Source organism: Stomoxys calcitrans, chromosome 5 (genome assembly GCF_963082655.1).
Source record: "Stomoxys calcitrans chromosome 5, idStoCalc2.1, whole genome shotgun sequence".
In the NCBI taxonomy this organism is placed as follows: domain Eukaryota; kingdom Metazoa; phylum Arthropoda; class Insecta; order Diptera; family Muscidae; genus Stomoxys; species Stomoxys calcitrans.
This window is the reverse complement of record NC_081556.1, coordinates 130,579,710-130,601,367: the sequence shown is the minus strand read 5'-3', so window position 1 is coordinate 130,601,367 and position 21,658 is coordinate 130,579,710. Positions and strand designations below refer to the sequence as shown.

Sequence of the window (21,658 nt, the reverse complement as noted above, 5' to 3'; positions counted from 1 at the left end):
AAAATCTTTGCCAATGACGCGAACAAAATAATACCAGGCGGTATTGGCAAAGTACCGTCATTTTTCTATCAGTGTAGGTAGCCGCACCACCCCCGAAACCACCATTCCCGACAATATCAATTTGAAGTTATCTGATATCCAATTGAGGGTTATGTGTTTGTCATGGGCTGCCTTACACCTAAAAACTTCTTCCAAATCGGACCTATTTAGCGGCCATAACAACATAGAGTTCAAAAACAAGCTATTTATGAGTAGAACCTGAAATTTGCACTCACTTTGGGGGCAAATTCTTTGGGGTTCCACTCCAACCCCAAGACACCCCAAACAGAATTTATTCACCGAACATTGTAGGTTAGTTAAGGTTGGAAGAGGAGAACACCAAGATTTATGGCTTAGTATCCGCGCAGGCCACCATTTGACACATTGTGACTCCTCGTGAACTCTTCCTCTTCTCTGATTATTAACAACTGCCTGAAGGAGACAAGTTTCAATGCACTTTCTCGTACCATTTTGCCGCTCTGAGGAAGGACTTGCATTTAACTGGGTTTACGCCTACTAGTGCTTGAAAGAAAAAACAACCAAGTATCATATTTCTACTTTAAGATAGAGCAGGTCATTGACATAGGAAATGAAAGCTGTCCTCTGTAGTAACATGGGGTACATATAAAGAGTATTTGAATGAAGATAGCGAACCTTATTTTTATTTTAAGGGCCAAGTCTCTGGGTAGCCACCTCACAAGAAACTGCCCCAAACCGGTTATATTTACAGACCATGGCAATATTGGACTGAAAATAAAGTTATATGGGAACAGGGAAATGTTCCCACACTCAAACCGGACGTATTTACCGGTCATGGCAATATAGGGCTCAAATAAAAGTATAAGCGTGTTAAAGAAGGCGCTGTGGAGAGGGCCTGGTTGGACTAGTTACCACTAAAAACTTAATTTGCGACAATTTGGCAAGGTGATTTTCCCTCTAACTATCAACTGGCTGCTTAATCAAGTTTGGAACGAATCTGTTCTATCACATATCTCTATATTTGAATTTTTGAGCACCTAATGAAAACAATTCTTATTTTTATACCCACCACCATAGGATAGGGGGTATATTCATTTAGTCATTCCGCTTGCAACACATCGAAATATCAATTTCCGACCCGCAAAGTATAACAAGTAAAAACGATATGTGCAAAATTTCAGTTAATCGGACGAGCTCAAGAAGTCAAGACCCAAGATCGGTTTATATGGCAGCTATGTCAAAACATGGACCGATTTGGACCATACTCAGCGCGGTTTTTGGAAATAATACCAAAACACCACGTGCAAAATTTCAGTCTAATCAGATGAGAATTGCGCCCTCTAGAGGCTCAAGAAGTCAAGACCCAAGATCGGTTTATATGACAGCTATATCAAAACATGGACCAATTAGGCCCATTTACAATACCAACCGACCTACACTAATAAGAAGTACTTGTGCAAAATTTCAAGCGGGTAGCTTTACTCCTTTAAAAGTTATCGTGCTTTCGACAGACGGACGGACGGACGAACGGACATGGCTAGATCGACTTAAAATGATGATGAAGAATATATATACTTTATGGGGTCTCAGACGCATATTTCGAGGTATTAGAAACAGAATGACGAAATTAGTATACCCCCATCCTATGGTGGAGGGTATGAAAATATTTCGGATAGTCGTAAAATTCTAAGACGATTTATCGATGTCCGTGTGTCTGTCCGTCCATCCGTCTGTCCGTCCGCATTTTGTAATTACTCTACAGCCTTCAAAAATTTAGATATTGAGCTGAAATTGGCACAGATACGCCTTTTTGATGCACGCTGGTTAAGTTCTTGAACGGGCCAAATCGGACCATATTTGGATATAGCTGCTATATAGACCGATCTGCCAATAAAGGGTCTGAAGCCCATAAAAGCTTTATATTTTATCCTATTTCGCTGAAATTTGACACAGTGAGTAGTCTTAGGCTTCTCGACATCTGACCCAAATATGGTTTAGATCAGAGTATATAAAGATATAGCTGCCATATAGACCGATCTGCCGGTTAATGGTCTGAGGCCCACAAAAGTTGCATTTATGACCCGATTTCGCTGAAATTTTAAAAAGTGAGTTATTTAAAGCCTCCCGACATCTGACCTTAATATGGCTCAGATCGGACTATATTTAGATATAGCTGCCATATGGACCGATCTGCCGATCAAGGGTCTGAAGCCCATAAAAGCTTTATTTATTACCCGATTTCACTGAAATTTGAAAAAAGTGAGTTATTTAAAGCCTCCCGACATCTGACCTTAATATGGCTCAGATCGGACTATATTTAGATATAGCTGCCATATGGACCGATCTGCCGATCAAGGGTCTGAAGCCCATAAAAGCTTTATTTATTACCCGATTTCACTGAAATTTGAAAAAAGTGAGTTATTTAAAGCCTCCCGACATCTGACCTTAATGTGGTTCAGATCGGACTATATTTAGATATAGCTGCCATATGGACCGATCTGCCGATCAAGGGTCTGAAGCCCATAAAAGCTTTATTTATTACCCGATTTCACTGAAATTTGAAAAAAGTGAGTTATTTAAAGCCTCCCGACATCTGACCTTAATGTGGTTCAGATCGAACTACATTTAGATATAGCTGTCATATAGACCGATCTGCCGATAAAGGGTCTGAAGCCCATAAAACCTATATTTATTACCCGATTTCATTGTCATTTTTGTAGTGAGTGGTTTTAAGCCTTCCGACATCCGAACCAAATACGATTCAGATCAGACTATATAGATATAGCAGTCATATGGACCAATATTCCAATTTAGGGTCTTAATACCATAAAAAACTTATTTTTTGTCTGAAAATGTGACTTATATATGAGTTCTCGGAACCTGCATAAAATATGATCGCGACCAGCCCCTATTAAGATATAACTACGGATATAGTAGTGGAGTTATAATAAAATAGGATGATTACTCTATTACTGTTTAATTTGGTCCAGATCCGTCCAGATTTGTTTATAGGTGCCATATAGAACGATCTTTCGATTCAAATTCTTGGCCCTATGAAAAGCGCATTTATTATCCGATTTCGATGAAATTTGACGCAGTGACTTATGTTAGGCTTTTCCATATCCGTGTCCTTTATGCTTCAGATTGGTTTATATTTGGATACAGCTGCCATATAATCCAAAATTTTGGTCCACAAAAATGAACATTGACTGATATTTATTAGACCACTCAATGTCCGTGCCGAATTTGAGTGCATAAGCTACCCAGTTTTCACCGGATTGTGACAAAAGGGGGTTTACATATTTGTCCTAGCTGGCGGGTATCCAAAGTTCGGCCCGGCAGAACTTAATGCCTTTTTACTTGATTGAATTTTATATCTCAACGAAGTTTTCCCCAATAAACGATTTTTTTGATTGACTTCAGTAAAAGTCTATTTCTATGGAATTTCAAAATTGAAAACTTTCAACAAAATTCTTAGAAAAAAGTAACTCTCAAAAAAATTATTGCAAAATTTCGAAGATGATGTTTTGAAACACAGTACCATACATATTGTACCACGGTTACCTTTTGAATAAATTCTGAATAAATCAGAACTCATAATGCTTTATTTATGTCTTAAATTAACAGCGCCTTTATAGTTGGTACAATGGCCATACAACTTAAGCGAGTATTACAATCAAAATTTACACAGTCCTCAACATAGTTTTAACACTTTTGATCTTCACTTCCTTTTTTTATGCCATGATTGCATTTTAAATGGCTTTCTTTATTCAACTTTTGGTTTTACTTGTTCTCTTTCATACAGAATTAAAATCGATATCTTAAATCAGGAGTACACCGTTTATTATGTCGGCTCCAATTCGGGACATATCTACAAAATCGTTCAGTATTATCGCAATGGTGAATCGCTGTCGAAGCTCTTGGATATCTTCGAAATCGCACCCAATGAACCCATTCAGGTGATGCAAATCAGTCAGACACGTAAATCGCTGTATGTTGCCACGGATCATCGTGTCAAGCAAATCGACATGGCCATGTGCAATCGTCGCTATGACAATTGTTTCCGCTGCGTACGTGATCCTTACTGTGGCTGGGACAAGGATGCGAATACATGTCGTCCATATGAATTGGATTTGTTGCAGGTAAGAGTTTTTCTGTTTTTATTGGATACAAACAGGTTGGTTCAGTGAGGTGCCGTGATGATATTTGTTAAGAGAGTCAGAACTGAAAAAAAAAGTATTTCAGGATTTTAATTAGTCAAGTTTCATTTAAAATAAAAATATTTGTTGTAGAAAATTTACTACAAGACAAGAATTTTCAATCAAAATAATTAAAGTAAACTTCATCTCAAAATAATAAAAAATGTTCTTCATATTGAATACTTATTCCAGGGATATACTAGTTTTGTTTACTAATCTCCTTTTATTTTCTCCTTTTTTCAGGATGTTGGCAATGAGACCAGCGACATTTGTGACTCTAGTGTTTTGAAGAAGAAAATCACTGTTACCTATGGCCAAAGTGTTCATTTGGGCTGTTTTGTAAAAATTCCTGAAGTTTTGAAAAATGAACAAGTCACTTGGTACCATCACTCCAAGGACAAGGGGCGGTAAGTCAAATACACTTTGGTTAAATTTATTTTATTTGTCAGCAGTATAGCTTTTGTTATCACAAAAGTGAATGGCTCGTATTAGACTACAGAGAATAGGATTCAACTAACCAAATCAAACAAATATACTTAAAATTAAATATAACTGCCAAAGATGGGCCACCGTAGCTTATCTAGCATAACCGCCTTTGACGCTGAACACCAGGATTCAAAATACCGGCGAGAATACCAGAATATTTGTTTGTAGAGATATTAACCTTAGGGTAATGTAAGCGTTTCCAGCCCAAGCGATCTGAGGTTTTCAGCGGCTTGCAATTATTTCTAATTGGTGGTTGAACCATCATATTTCCTCGACTTGGTGCAAAAGGAAGTCATTACATCCACTGTTGACATCTACATCTACAAAAACTATCTTGCCACTTATATCGCTGCGAAAGATTTGAAGATATCTGCCACAAAATCGTCAGCCACATTGTTCACTGCAAATACGCGTGAGGTAAATAACGAGCTGAATGTGAAAGTCGATGGAGTAACGATTCCGAGCATCCAGTGTTCCAGAATATTTCGGGTCACATTTGACTTATACATTCTCCCGACTTGCCACATCAATTTGCGATAAGGTCAGAAATAGAAACAAGGTCCTCAAGTCACTTGCTGGCAGCACTTGGGGTGCCGACAATGATCTGTGTGGTGTTCATGTCTGTTGAAAAATGAAAAAACGCTTAGGTCCGAGCTTGGCGTCCACAGGTTGCGGATAGTGGAACGCTCCACACGGTGTAGCTGCAACGACAGTTGCAGAAAATCAGAGGTATCGAGCGGAGAGTCTCAGTGAGAGGCCGAGCGGCACCGGCTCTTGCACAAATACTGAGTGTTTATAATGCTCGCTATGACAAGGCGAGTTATTGGCAATTTAAATAACCAATGGCCACCCTGTTCCCGCGGCGATCGGTCCTTTGGACCGGAACGAGCATACAAGAGCTTGACGAAGATCGCCACCTCCACATGAAAATGTAGCTACGACGACGATGAACAAAGCAATTGGCCGGTCTGTGGTAAGTTGTGCAGCCATATGTAGTGCTGTCTTGTTAGCTATGTGACACGCAGTGGAATAATATTCAGATCTATCAGAATACCGCTCTTCGAACTGCGATGGGCTGCCACCTCAGTTCTCACGCGAACCATTTCCATCAGGAGACAAAGATCCCAACCCAAAATTTCCCTTAAGGTCTACATATCTCTTCTAATCTCGGGGATGTTTTCTTTTTGAAATCGTGGATAGTTATCTCTACCCGTTCTCAAACGGCAGATTTTTTATTAGTTTTTTTTTTCGATTCAATCCCACTGTTCATCATTTTATTGAGCACCCTGTTTTCCTACCCTTGCCAGTAAGCATCACCATGTATTTCGTAAAATGCATAGATCGATGAATGCGTGCTAAAACTCCGGCAGATGATATAGAGTTTTAGCACGCATTCAGATGAGCCAGGTTGTTCAACGGTCAATTTATTTAGAAAAGGCGAGAAGATAAGCGCCCATATGTGTGGCTACAACAACAACCGTGAACGAAGTTACGCTATCTCGCCCACGGCGATTGGTTTCGACAACATACTGTAAACACATCCCTTTAGCCAGACCTAAAACATAGGTTTGCGATTTATTTATGTGGTATCCATCCACTCATGTATGATCTAAAGCAAGAAGAAATCGAAGCCCCGTAGAGGGAGTTCCCCAAGATGGAGTGAAATCTATAGTACAGTATAGCCTTTGTTAATCCTAAAGTGTAAGACGATGACATGGAGATCTTACCCCCCACCATCCCAAAATTCTTTTTTGTCACGATGATCATAGTAAAATTCTAAGACGATTTAACCATATCCGTGTGCCGTCAGTATGTGTATCCTTCTGTTGTAATCACGCCAAAACCTACAACAATCAAAGTATTGGGTAAAATTTGGCACAGAACTATATTTTTTCCATACCCAGGTTAAGGTTTTGAATCCACTTTATTACAATATAGCTGTCATATAGCAGGAGCATATAGCTGTCATATAGTCCGATCTACCTATTCAGGTTCTTAAGCCCATAGCAGGAGCATTTATTACCCGATTTCAATGAAATTTGAAACAGCGAGTTGCACTAAGCCTTTCAAAATCCAAGCCAAGAAATCCAGTACAGTTCTTCATATTAAGATTTAGTTGCCATATAGACCGATCGGTCGAATTGAGGCCTTAAGTCCATAACAGCCGCTTTTATTGTCTAATTCTGCTGAAAATGCTGTCATATAGACCGAATGTCCATCACAAACCTTATGCCAATAAGATCTGGAAATTTAGAACATGCAGTTTAATTAGCCCGATCGACATCCAAAAAGAATATGGTAAAGATCGGGTCATATTTGTATATAGTTGCTTTATAGACCCATCTGGCTATTTAGGGTCTTAAGCCCATATCAGGCGCATATTTCAACCGATCTTCCTCTAGAGGGCGCAATTATTACGCGATTTCTCTGACATGTAAAACATGGTATTTTTTATAACTTCTAAAAGTAATGCCTCTACTGGAGCATGGTAAGACCGATACTTACTTACGCCTCAGTTGTTTGGTGGACTGCGATGGAGGAAAAGTGCAACGTAAGGATAATACAAAAGGTTCAGAAAACATATTGTCTTGGCATTGGCGGAGCGATCAGGACCACGCCACTAGGGCACTGGAGACTACTCAAGATATCCGACCCATAGACAAACAGATTAAGCGTCAGGCAGCCACTGCGGCTATGAGACTTAAGGCAATGGGAAAATCAGTAGAGTAGCAGGTGATACCATGTTCCTATCGGACACCTGAGATGACACTTGTGGTCTAGTGCAAGATAATTCTACCACAGGGAAAGTATTGGATTGACGGAAGAAACCGGTGATTGATATCTATTTTCGAATGTGTGACCATAATAGGGTCCTGCAGGCCGAGGTCCGAGCGATCACTGAATGCGTGAGGTGGTGTCGACAGTAATCTGGCCATCAGGGCAATAACAACTAAAACGGTAAGGTCACGAACAGTCTTGGAGATTATCTCCTTCTCTGAGAATGGAACGATACGCATCGTTTGGGAGCCGGGATACAGCGGAGTAAGTGGAATGAAGCGCAGACGTTTTGCCAGTGAAAACCATAGGACTGCCATCTATAAAATTGGTTAACCCGAAGGCTTTCGGGGCGACATAGTTCGAGTTAAGGGCGATGAGCACTGTGGAATTGTGAAACGGTCGGTCTCCCCATATGGGCAGATCCGGCTCGTGACGAGGCTATTACTGAAAGTGTAAAGTAAAGGTGAAGTATAAAGTACTGAAGTGTAAAGTATTACTGAAAGTGTAAATTACTTTTACTTTTTTAAACCCACCACCGAAGGATGGGAGTATATTCATTTTGTCATTCCATTTGCAACACATCGAAATATCCATTTCCGACCCTATAAAGTATGTATATCCTGAATCAGTGTAAAAATCTAAGACGATCTAGACATGTCCGTCCGTCTGTCTGTTGAAATCACGCTACAGTCTTTAAAAATAGAGATATTGAACTGAAATTTTGCACAGGTTCTTTTTTATTTGTCCATAAGCAGGTTAAGTTCGAAGATGGGCTAGATCGGACTATATCTTGATATAGCCCCCATATAGACCGATCGGCCGATATTAGGTCTCAGGCCCATAAAAACCACATTTATTATTCGCTTTTGATGAAACTTAAGACAGTGAGTTTTGTTAGGCCCTTCGACAACCTTCGTCAACTTGGCCGTTATCGGTCTAGATTTGGATATAGCTGCCATATAGACCGATCCCCCGATTTAGGGTCTTAGGCCCATAAAAACTACATTTACGTATAGACCTATCTTTCGATTTAAGGCGCATGTATTGTCCGATTTCGTCGAAATTTGGGACAGTGAGTTGCGTTAAGCTCTTCGACAACCTTCTGCAATTCTGCTCAGATCGGTTCAGATTTTGATATAGCTGCCATATAGACCGATTGCTCGATTTAAGCTTTTGGGCCCATAAAAGGCTCTTTTATTGTCCGATGTCGCCGAAATTTGGGACAGGGAGTTGTGTTAACCTCTTCGATAAACCTCTTCAATTTGGCCCAGATCGGTTAAAATTTCGATATAGCTGTCGTATAGGTCGATCTCTCGATTTAAAGTCTTAAGGCCCCATAAAAGGCACACTTATGATCCAATTTCGCTGATATTTGACACAGTGACTTATATTAGGCTTTTCGACATCCTTGCCGAATATGGTTTAGATCGGTCAATATTTGGAATGGCTACCAAATAGACCAATATTTTGTTCTACCAAATTGAACAATGACTTGTACTTATTAGACCACTCAATATCCGTGACAAATTTGGTCCAAATCGGACCATGTTTCGATAAAGCTGTTATGGGGGCATACTTTATGACGAAAGGTGGTTTACATATATACCCGCGGTGGTGGATATCTATAGTTCGGCCCGGGCAAACTTAACATATTTCAGGTGACGATTTACGGGACAAGACTTTTTTTGTCATTTTTTTAAGAATGTTGTACATTTTAATTTGCGACTGTTATTGCTGGACACTTAAATCCTATTTATTAAAATAAATTTTTAAAAATATCGAAATTCCTATTTTCCCTTTATTTGCCCTTTCAGCTATGAAATCAAATACAATCCTACAAAGTATATCGAAACCACAGAACGGGGATTAGTTGTAGTCTCTGTGAACGAGGCCGATGGTGGACGTTATGATTGCCATTTGGGTGGTTCATTGCTGTGCAGCTACAATATAACCGTTGATGCCCATAGGTGAGTGTGTTTGGATGGACAAAAAGAGACTTGCTCAGAGTCCAAGTGAATGCTTCAAATTTATACCTGTAATTTTCCTTCATTTCAGATGCACACCACCCAACAAAAGTAATGACTATCAGAAAATCTATTCGGATTGGTGTCATGAATTTGAAAAATATAAGACAGCTATGAAATCCTGGGAAAAGAAACAGGCGGTAAGTTTTATATTGGATTTAGTTGTAAACAATTTTCATTGCAAAAATTAACTTGTTGTTAAATCATGTCACTCACTTTGAACCATGTTAGTGGTTGTATATGAAATATTTAGCATACAAGTTAACTCCATAGAGTGTAAGATAAGAGAAAATGAGGAAGAAGTCGACTAGGTAAAACCCTGCACCAACTGTGGTTTTCAAGAGAAAGGTGATTTTTTTTCATGAATAAAGTTTATCGGGATGGCAGCTCTAGTCGATAAATGTGCTCAAATGTCATCTGTGAATGTGAAAAGTGTTCAGTATACTCTGCCATTTCATAAAAAGAGCAATGTCTACTAATCGTTGAAAATAATTATCAAAATTCTTATTCTGAGCTTAAAGTTCAATCGGACAGCACTCATTGATATTTGAGAAGTTTGCCCCTGTTCTTCAAAAATTCATGTCGAACGTTGCAATTATGAATTTTAGAACTTCCACCACAAATCAAAGATTTACCCTAAAATGACTCAGTAATGTTATAAATATGATTTGGATACATGACCAGCCATGTAGATGGACGCAAATGCCTACATTGACTCTAAACGTAGTTCTATGTTGATTTTTATTCTTCACTACTGGTCTAGTTACCTTCTTCGAAGGCAATGGTAACATAGCTACAAACTTTCAACATATTCTATAGGCTTTGCGAAAACTATGTTTACACTAGGTTAGTAGATATCACCCACTTAATCATTTTCGTTCCCATAGAAGCGATTACTTTGTGGTTTTCCTGTGGCAAACTATGCTACCACAACAAATCAATACTAACCAATCAATCTGAATGTTCCACTAATAGGCGTATTTAATTTATTAGCCATTTAAAAGGAAAAGTGTATGATTAAGTGTCATTGACGAGAGGAAAGTGTGGGACGAAAACATCATGTAGCTTGGCTTCACACCTTATCGCGATTGTTACTTTTAGCCCTGTTTTTCATTTAGTGACCATTGAATTATGTATGAATTTTCCGAGGATAATTAAAAAGATTCGCTAAACTAGAAATAACGTAGACAGGCAATCAACTACTGTTTACTTTCAGGTGTGGTCTTCTAACTTCAAAAATAATTAATTCAAATTGATTAAACTAGGCCATATCTCGAAGGGTTGCCATTTTTATATCATTCACTACTACTGTGGTACAGGGTATTATAACTTACAGCATTTTTCTTGTAACACCCAGGTGTCAGCTAGCTAGACTTATTGATAAGTAAACTGATCGACTCAGAATCACTTTCTGGTTCGATTTAGCTATGCACGTCAGTCTGCCTTATCTGTCCATGTTAATTTGTGAACAAAGTTGGAGCATTTTCTATACCATTTTCCTGCTTGGTAACAGATACCGGACTAATATGGGCACACAATACTAGAAATTAAACGGCTAAGGTGCCTGGCATGGAGAGCAAATAAGGATTTTGTTATTAGCACGGAATTCCAGACTAAGATTTTTAAGCTTACTTTTAAGCATAAAGAGCGCACAACAAGCCGATTACTGGCTTAGGTGTATGCCCATAGTGGCAACTCCCTTCTATCAACCATACCTAATCTTAACTAACCTACACTAAAACAAGTGAAAAGGCATTAAGATAGGCCGGGTCGAACTTTGGATACACATCAGCTCGGGTATATATGTAAACAAGCCGATTATTGGGTTAGGTGTATGCTCATAGTGGCAAGGTGAGGAATAATATCCGCACCCTCCTATCAACCTTACCTAATCTAAACTAACCTAACCTTAAACATATAAAAAGGCATTAACTTCGGCCGGGTCGAACTTTGAAAACCCACCAGCTCGGGTATATATGTAAACGACCTTTCGTCATAATCCAATGAAAAATGCATTCCTATGCCCCATAGCAGCTATATAAAAATATGGTCCGATTTGGACTAAATTCGCAACAGACAAAGAGTGGTCTAATACTAGTACAAGTCATTGTTCAATTTTGTAGAACAAAATATTGGTCTTTTTGGTAGCTTTATCCAAATATAGACCGATCTGAACCATTAACGACACCGATGTCGTAAGCCTAACATAAGTCACTGCTTTAAATTTCAGCGAAATCGGACAATAAATGCGCCTTTTATGGGCCAAGACCTTAAATCGAGAGATAGGTCTATACAGCAGCTATATCCAAATCTGGACCGATCTGAGCCAAGTTGAAAAATAATGTTGAAAGGCCTAACACAACTCACTGTTCCAAATTTCGGCACAATCGGACAACAAATGCGCCTTTATGGGCCCAAAAGCTTAAATCGAGAGATCGGTTTATATGGCAGCTATATCCAAATCTAGGCGGATATGGACCAAATTGAAGAAGAATGTTGAAGGCCCTAGTACAACTCATTGTCCCAAATTTCGTCGAAATCGGACAATAAATGCACCTTTTATGGGCGTCCAAAACTTTAAATCGAGATATCGGTCTATATGGCAGCTATGTCCAAATCTGAACCGATCTTGGCCAAATTGAAGAGTAATGTCGATAGGCCTAACACATCTCACTGCCCCACATTTCAGCGAAATTCGACAAAAATTCATCTGAATGAAACCCTTAAATCGAGATTTCCATCTATATGGCAGTTATATCCAAGTCTGGACCGATCTGGGCCAAATTGAAACAGGCCATCGAAAGCCCTAACACAACACACTGTCTCAAATTTCGGCGAAATCGGTCAATAAATGCGCCTTTTATGGGGCCAAAACCTTTAATCGAGAGATCGGTCTATATGGCAGCTATATCCAAATCAGGACCGATGTGGGCCAACTTGAAAAAGAACATCGAAAGCCCTAACATTACTTACTGTCCCAAATTTCGTCGAAAGCGCACCTTTTATGGGCCAAAAACCTTAAATTGATAGATCGGTTTATATGGCAGCTATATCCAAATCTGGACCGATATAGGCCAAATTGAAAAAGGACTTCGAAAGCCCTAACGCAACTCACTACCTAAAATTTTGACAAAATCGGATAATAAATGCACCTTTTATGGGCCCACGACCTTAAATCGAGAGGCCGGTCTATATGGCAGCTATATCAAAATCTGGACCGATCTGGACCAAATTGCAGAAAGATGTGGAAGAGCCTAACATAACTCACTGTCTTAAATTTCAACGAAATGGGATAATAAAGGTGGCTTTTATAGGCGTAAGACCCTAAATTAGCGGATGGGTCTATAATCTGCGAAAAGTTTCAGCTCAATATCTCTATTTGTATACCCTCCACCATAGGATGGGGGTATACTAATTACGTCATTCTTTCCTCGAAATATGCGTTCAAGACCCCATAAAGTAATCTTGATAGTCATGACATTTTAAGTCGATCTAGCCGTGTCCGTCCGTCCGTCCGTCTGCCGGTCGAAAGCAAGCTAATTTTCGAAGGAGTAAAGCTAACTGCTTGACATTTTTCCTAAATACTTTTTAATTGTTGGAGGCCACCTTAGCGCAGAGGTTAGCATGTCCACCTATGACGCTGAACGCCTGTGTTCGAATCCTGGCAAGACCATCAGGAAATCAGAAAATGTTCATCAGTGGTTTTCCCCTCCTAATGCTGGCAACATTTGTGAGGTACTATGCCATGTAAAACTTCTCTCCAAAGAGGTGTCGCACTGCGGCGCGCCGTTAGGACTCGGCTATAAAAAGAAGGCCCCTTATCATTGAGCTTAAACTTGAAGCGGACTGCACTCATTGATATGTGAGAAGTTTGCCTCTATTCCTTAGTGGAGTGTTCATGGGCAAATATAGCAATTTTACTTTTTATTATTGTAGGTCGGTTGGGATTGTAAATGGACCAAATTGGTCCATGTTTTGACATAGCTGCCATATAAACTGCTCTTGGGTCTTGACTTCTTAAGCCTCTAAAGTGCGCAATTCTTATCCGATTTGGATGAAATTTTGCACGACGTGTTTTGTTATGATATTCAACAACTGTGCCAAATATGGTTCAATTCGGTTCATAACCTGATATAGCTGTCATATAAACAGATCTGAGGACTTAACTTCTTGAGCCTCTAGAGGGCGCGATTCTCATCCGATTTGAATGAAATTTTGCACGACGTGTTTTATTATGATATCCAACAACTGTGCCAAGTGTGTTTCAAATAGGTCCATGTTTTGATATAGCTGCCATATAAACCGATCTTGGGTCTTGACTTCTTAAGCCTCTAGAGGGCGCAATTCTTATCCGATTGGAATGAAATTTTGCACGACGTGTTTTGTTATGATATCCAACAACTGTGCCAAGTATGGTTCGGTCTGCTATATCGGTCTATAACCTGATATAGCTGTCATATAAACCGATCTTGGGTCTTGAATTCTTGAGCCTCTAGAGGGCGCAATTCTTATCCGATTTGAATGAAATTTTGCACGACGTGTTTTCTTATGACATCCAACAACTGTGCCAAGTATGGATCAAATCAGTTAATGTTTTGATATAGCTGCCATATAAACCGATCTGGGGTCTTGACTTCTTAAGCCTCTAGAGGGCGCAATTCTTATCCGATTTGGATGAAATTTTGCACGACCTGTTTTTTTATGACATCCAACAACTGTGTCAAGTATGTTTCAAATCGGTCCATGTTTTGATATAGCTGCCATATAAACCGATCTTGGGTCTTGACTTTTTGCGCCTCTAGAGGGCGCAATTCTCGTTCGATTTAACTGAAATTTTGCACGTAGTTTTTTGGGATCATTTCCAACAAATGCGCTGAGAATGGTTCAAATTGGTCCATGTTTTGATATAGCTGCCATATAAACCGATATTGGGTCTTGACTTTTTAAGCCTCTAGAGGGCGCAATTCCTATCCGATTTGGCTGAAATTTTGCGTGACTTATTTTATTCTCACTTGCAACAACTGTGTCAAATAAGGTTCAAATCGGTTCATAACCTGATATAGCTGCCATATAAACCGATCTGGGATCTTGACTTCTTGAGCCTCTAGAGGTCGCACTTATTATACGATTTGGCTGAAATTTTGCACAAAGGTTTCTCTCGTGTTCTTTAATACGTGTCTAATATGGTCGGAATCGATCATTAGTTTGATGCCGCTCCCATATAAACCTATTTCCCGATTTTGCTTCTTGAGCCCCTACAAGGCGCAATTCTTATCCGAATGAACTGAAATATTACACAATGACTTCCACAATGTTCAGCATTCATTTATGGTCCGAATCGAACTATAACTTGATATAGCTACAATAGCATAACAGTTCTCATTGAATATTCTTTGTTTGCCTAAAAAGAGATACCGCGCATAGAACTCGACAAATGCGATCCATGGAGGATATATAAGATTCGGCCCGGCCGAACTTAGCACGCTTTTACTTGTTAAGAACTGATTTACATTATCCACCAACTTTGCTTCAATAAGTATTTTCATAATTTTTCTTTTTTTTTTTTCTTTCAGCAATGTTCAACTCGCCAAAATTTCAGTCAACAGCATCCAAATGAAGTATTCCGCAAAAATATAGTCTGATATCAAGAAGGACTCAACGCTAACCCATTAACGTCCATTAAACTGTTCTAAAAATAATAAAAAAAAACCAACAAAATTCATTGACAGAAATCAATCGAGAAGCAAACAACTAACTAAACCTTTCACTCTACATACCCATACAAACACACAAATACATACATATACAAACAAAAAAACATACATACATAGATACTCTTACATTACAAATGCAAAGCAATAGCAATATACATATTTAACTTTAACAAAAAAAGAAATGACGTAAAAGAAACTAAATTTAAATTAAATTTTAACAAAAATAAATAAAACAAAAAAAAAACTTAAATTAATTCAAAATAGAAAAAACAAATGACAGAAAGAAAATATCAAAAGGCAAATTCAACAAAAGTTCCCGCATATTTAGAAATACTTGCAACAATTTATGCAATCTACTACAAAAACACATGCATACATAGATACGAATACATGTCAACTAAACGATACGATGATACACACACACACACACATATGCATACAATAGCAATAGCAATACGATCACAATAAACGTGGCATTTATTATATAGAGAGAGACATTTAAGTAAGTTTATTAAAATAAAATAAAATAAAACAACAAAAAGGAAAAGAAAATAAATAAAATCTAAAATTACGAAACACACACATACATAGTAAATGCATCAAAACTATTCCCCACAAGCCCATATAGACAAAACAATAGCTTATTTTTGTGGACTAATTAGCCATTTGCAACAATTTTATTGAAAATTCAAATCAACCGCAACTATCAGCCTATCAACCAACCAAACCAAACCAAACCAGACCAACCAACCACACAGCATGGCCAATGACTTTGAATTGTTTTAATTTTGACTATTCGATTTTCAAAACAAATTTCGCATGCAAATGAAATGACAAGCATTTGTGGCCATAGTCATAGTCAATTTATATACTCGAAAAAACAATAACAAACCAAATAAAATTCCATGCAAAAATCATTGAAGTGAAATAAACTAATAACAGCCTAGCATAACATAACAGCTAATAACAAGCACATCGTCCACAACGAAAATATTTTTATCGAAATTTTACATTTCATTGGTTTTTGCATTTCCACCAACTACCTGAAGTTAATTTTGTCAATTGTTTAGTTACATGCGGGTGCATTCTTTAAATTTTCAATCTTATACAAAAGTCCATGTAGCATGCCCAGGATAAATGCAGCCCAGAGGATTTTTGTAGTACTGGAACAGCGAAACTGTCAAACAGGAACCTAACAAAAATACGCCACTGAGAAGGGATAGAGAAAACTCTTTGAAATGCTTAATGCTGAGGTGCCATCGAGATCAAGTGCTAATTTTAAAGGCGCTAGGTGTTCCGGAAGCCTCTAGGCAGAAAAAAATGTTCGGTCATCAAAATCTTCATTTCTGGTCCCATTTTCTTAATTCATGATTTCTTCGGAAAATGGTAACACAAATATCAGCCTTTGTTACTCCGGCAGAATTTTCAAGTTCGTAAAACTGAGGAGGTTACAGCAATTTCAAGTTAACCCAGATTTTTTTTTACCATTTTTGGATATCAATTGTGCGATTTTGAACTTGTTTTTTGAAGAAAAGTCATAGGAGTTGCACTTAACCGAATTTTTTACCATAATCTTCAATAATGTATACTAAACTCGAAAAATTTGTTCGCATAAAAAAATTTAAAATTTTCATAAGGGGTTAGCCTTTGATAAAAAAATACAAAAAAAATAAAATGTGAATTTTTTGGTCATTCTGTTAATTTTACGAATTGTCTTCGAATTTCAAACAGCTGAATGCTTAAAATCTTCCGAAATTCGAAAAAATGAAGGAGTTACAGGGTTTTAGGTCTGAAAAACGTCTTTGAATTTTTATGGCCCAGAAAAGTTGATTTTTGCGATATTTTTCATAGAAAACTTTACAGTATTGCTCTATCCAGCACCACAATGGAAAGAGATTTTCTTCACGAATCCAATGGTGTGCGAAAAATTGTGAGTTCAAAAAACTAAGGACGTTGGAGCATTGCAAACTCACGTTGGTTGTTTTTTTTTAGCATTTTTCACATATCAGTTATCCGTTTTTGAGTTTATTTTTTGAAGAAAAATCATGGGAGTTGCACTAAACCGAATTTTTTACCACTAACTTCAATATTGTATATCAAACTCGAAAAATTTTTTTGCATCAAAAATTGAAAATTTTCATGAGGGGTTAGCCTTTGATAAAAAATGCCAAAAAAAAATAAAATGTTAAATTTGAAGTAATTCTGTTTACATTACGAATCGTATTGGAATTACAAACTGCGAAATGCTTAAAATTTTCCGAAATTCGAAAAAATTAAGGAGTTACGGGGTTTCATGGTTGGAAAACGACTTTGAATTTTTATGACCCAAAAAAATTGGTTTTTGCGATACATTTCTTAGAAACCTTTACAGTATTGTTTCATCTATCACCACCACGGAAAGAGATTTTCTTCACAAATCCAACGGTGTCCTCAGAATTACGAAGTTCGTAAAACTGAGGAAGTTACAGCAATTTCAAGTCAACCCAGATTTTTTTTGACCATTTTTGGATATCAATTGTGCGATTTTGAGCTTGTTTTTTGAAGAAAAGTCATAGGAGTTGCACTTAACAGAATTTTTTACCATAATCTTCAATAATGTATACCAAACTCGAAAAATTTTTTCGCATCAAAAAATTTAAAATTTTCATAAGGGGTTAGCCTTTGATAAAATAAAATGCAAAAAAAAAATAAAATGTGAATTTTTTGGTAATTCTGTTTACTTTACGAATTATCTTGGAATTTCAAACAGCGGAATGCTTAAAATTTTCCGAAATTCGAAAATGGAGGAGTTACAGGGTTTTAGGTCTGAAAAACGTCTTTGAATTTTTATGGCCCAGAAAAGTTGATTTTTGCGATATTTGTCAAAGAAAACTTTACAGTATTGCACAATCCAGCACCACAATGGAAAGAGTTTTTCTTCAAGAATCCAATGGTGTCCGAAAAATTGTGAAGTTACAAAAAAATAAGGATGTTGGAGCATTGCAAACTCACGTTGGTTGTTTTTTAGCATTTTTCACATATCAATTATCTGTTTTTGAGTTTATTTTTTGAAGAAAATTCATGGGAGTTGCACTAAACCGAATTTTTTACCACTAACTTCAATATTGTATACCAAACTCGAAAAATTTTTTTTGCATCAAAAATTGAAAATTTTTGCTAAAAAAATTCGAAAAAAATAAAATGTGAAATTTTAAGTAATTCTGTTTATTGTACGAATTGTCTTTGAATTTCAAACTGCGCAATGCTTAAAATTTGTCGAAATTCGAAAAAATGAAGGAGTTACAGGGAAAACGACTTTGCGTTTTTATTGACAAAAAAAGTTGATTTTTGCGATTTTTTTATATAGAAAACATTACATTGCTTAAACCAGCAGTTCAGCAGAAAAAGGGTTTCTTCACGAATCGAATGGTGCCTTCATTTTGGAAGTTTAGTTTTAAAGTTCGCAAAACTAGGGAAATTACATCAATTTCAAACCTACGCTAATTTTTTAACATTTTTCGGATATCAGTTAAGCGATTTTGAGCTTGTTTTTTGAAGAAAAAACATAGGAGTTGCACTAAACCGATTTTTTGCCACTATCTTCAATAATGTATACCAAATTCGAAAATTTTTTTTGCATCAAAAAATTGAAAATTTTCATAAAATGTGAAATTTTAAGTAATTCTGTTCATTGTACGAATTGTCTTCGAATTTCAAACTATGCAATGCTTAAAATTTTTCGAAATTTGAAAAAATGAAGACGTTGTAGAGTTTTAAGCCTTGAAAACGACTTTAAATTTTTATGGCCCAGAAAAGTTGATTTTTGCTATATTTTTCTTACATAACTTTAAAATGTGGTTTAAACCAGCAGCTCGGCAGTAAGAGGTTTTCTTCGCAAATCCAACGATGTCCCCAGAATTTTGAAGTTCGTAAAACTGTGGAAGTTACAGCAATTTCAATTCGACCCTGATTTTTTTAACCATTTGTGGATATAAATTGTTCGATTTTGAGCTTGTTTTTTGAAGAAAAATCATAGGAGTTGCACTAAACCGAATTTTTTGCCACTATCTTCAATAATGTTTACTCAACTCCAAAAATTTTTTTGCATCAAAAAATTGAAAATTTTCATAAGGGGTTAGCCTTTGCTAAAAAAATTCGAAAAAAATAAAATGCGAAATTTTAAGTAATTCTGTTTATTTAACGAAACGTCTTGGAATTTCGAACTGCGGAATGCTTAAAATTTTCCAAAACTCAAAAAAATTAAGGAGTTACAGGGGTTTTGGCCTGGAAAACGACTTTGAATTTTCATGGCCCAAAAAAAAATTGGTTCTTGCAATATTTTTGATAGAACAATTTACAGTATTGCTTTATCCAGCACCACTTCGGAAACATTTTTTCTTCTCGAATCCAACGGTGTCCTCAGAATTTGGAAGTTCGTAAAACTGTGGAAGTTACAGCAATTTCAATTCAACCCTGATTTTTTTGCCATTTTTCGGATATTAAATGTACGTTTTTGATCTTGTTTTTGAAGAAAAATCATTGAAATTGCACAAAACCGATTTTTTTGCCTTTGTCTTCAAAACTGTATACTCAACTTCAAAAATTTTTTTGCATCAAAAAATTGAAAATTTTCATAAGGGGTTAGCCTTTGCTAAAAAAATGCCAAAAAAATAAAATGTGAAATTTTTAATAATTCTGTTTACTTAACGAAACGTCTTGGAATTTCGAAGTGCGGAATGCTTACAATTTTCCAAAATTCGAAAAAATTAAGGAGTTACAGGGTTTTTGGCCTGAAAAACGACTTTGAATTTTTATGGCCCAAAAAAGTTGATTTTTGAGATATTTTTCATAGAAAACCTTACAATGTTGCTTTATTCAGCAGCACTACAAAAAGAGATTTTCTTCACGAATCCAACGGTGTCCTCAGAATGTTGAAGTTTGTAAAAATGTGGAAGTTATAGCAATTTCAATTCAACCCTGATTTTTTTTTGCAATTTTTCGGATATTAAATGTGCGATTTTGAGCTTGTTTTTTGAAGAAACATCATAGGAGTTTCACTAATCCGAATTTTTTGCCACTATCTTCAAAACTGTATACTCAACTTCAAAAATTTTTTTGCATCAAAAAATTTAAAATTTTCGTAAGGGGTTAGCCTTTGCTAAAAAAATGCAAAAAAAATAAAATGTAAAATTTCAAGTAATTTTGTTTACTTTACGAATTATCTGCGAATTTCAAACTGAGGAATGCTTAAACTTTTTCGAAATTCGAAAAATTGAATGAGTTACAGGGTTTTAGGGCTGGAAAAAGACTTTGATTTTATATGGGCCGAACAAAATTGGTATTTGCCATGTTTTTCATAGAAACCTTTACAGTTTTGTTTCATCCAGCACCACTACGGAAAGAGATTTTCTTCACGAATTCAATGGTGTTCTCATTTTGAAGTACGTAAAACTGAGGAAGTTACAGCACTTTTAAACTCACGTTGATTTTTTTTTTTGTATTTTCAGTTATTAGTTATGCGATTTTGAGCTTGTTTTTGAAGAAGAAGGAGAATCATAGAAGATGCACTCAATTGAGTTTCTTGCCACTATTTTCAATACTGTATACTCAACTCGAAAATTTGTTTTACATCACATGGTTCAGCTTCCTGGAAAATGTCGAGGTGCCGATTATTAACCCCTTTAGTGTTACAGGGTTCAACGAGTGGGCAATGCAGTTGAAATAGGCAAACAAGACCACCTTTTGAATAATTAGAATATACTGCAAAAGAAAGAAATAACTATTCTTCTTATTATAATCAAAACTCACATAACCTATGCGATTTTCAGTTCATCCCTTCTTTGATCTTTGACAATATATGTCTAAAATTGAGTAGTAGAAGATCAATATGATATATTTTTTGTTATTTGCATGGATTGGCTCCCACAAAGTATGTTCCAAATGAATTGTTTTAATTTGCACAAGGAAAACACTGCAAAATATTATAAACAAAAATAAAACATTGCTGAAAATGTCTAGGCCCACAAAAGACATGCAAATTTACCACAACATAACTAGTAACTCTTAAAGAAAATATTACATTTGACAAAGTATTTAATCACTTAAAAATGAAAAAAAAGTTTTGGTCCGAGGTATACCTCACAAAAAGATATTAAGCAATGTGATTTGTTCAAATAAAACTATTAAACTATTAAAAAAACACACACAGAAAATAATATTCGTTATGGCTAAACTAAATTAGGGCAAAAACTGAAACCAGAAAAAAAGAGATGCTGAAAGTTTACAATGAAAACCCATATAAAAATTCCAATCTGGCATTCATAATTAGTTGAAGGATATCTACACATCATTGTAATTTTAAAGTATATTAATCTTTATAAATAAACCCGTATACCATATTTATATTACAAAACAAAATATTCATTTCATTTCATATCATCCATATCACTTAAGGAATCCC

The 21,658-nt window shown here is 36.5% G+C and overlaps 1 protein-coding gene across 2 annotated transcripts in view; it reads left to right on the top strand.

Annotated features, from left to right (window-relative positions):
• LOC106088330 (semaphorin-2A) overlaps positions 1-16,855 on the top strand; it is a 411,928-nt gene extending 395,073 nt beyond the window's left edge. For both annotated transcript variants that reach the window (XM_059370110.1, XM_059370111.1), the window contains 5 exons: positions 3,824-4,160; positions 4,461-4,624; positions 9,296-9,448; positions 9,537-9,645; positions 15,079-16,855. In XM_059370110.1, the coding sequence (XP_059226093.1) occupies positions 3,824-4,160; positions 4,461-4,624; positions 9,296-9,448; positions 9,537-9,645; positions 15,079-15,147 (832 nt within the window). In that variant the 3' untranslated portion in view covers positions 15,148-16,855. The remainder of the gene's footprint in view (positions 1-3,823; positions 4,161-4,460; positions 4,625-9,295; positions 9,449-9,536; positions 9,646-15,078) is intronic.
• Positions 16,856-21,658: the final 4,803 nt, after the last annotated feature.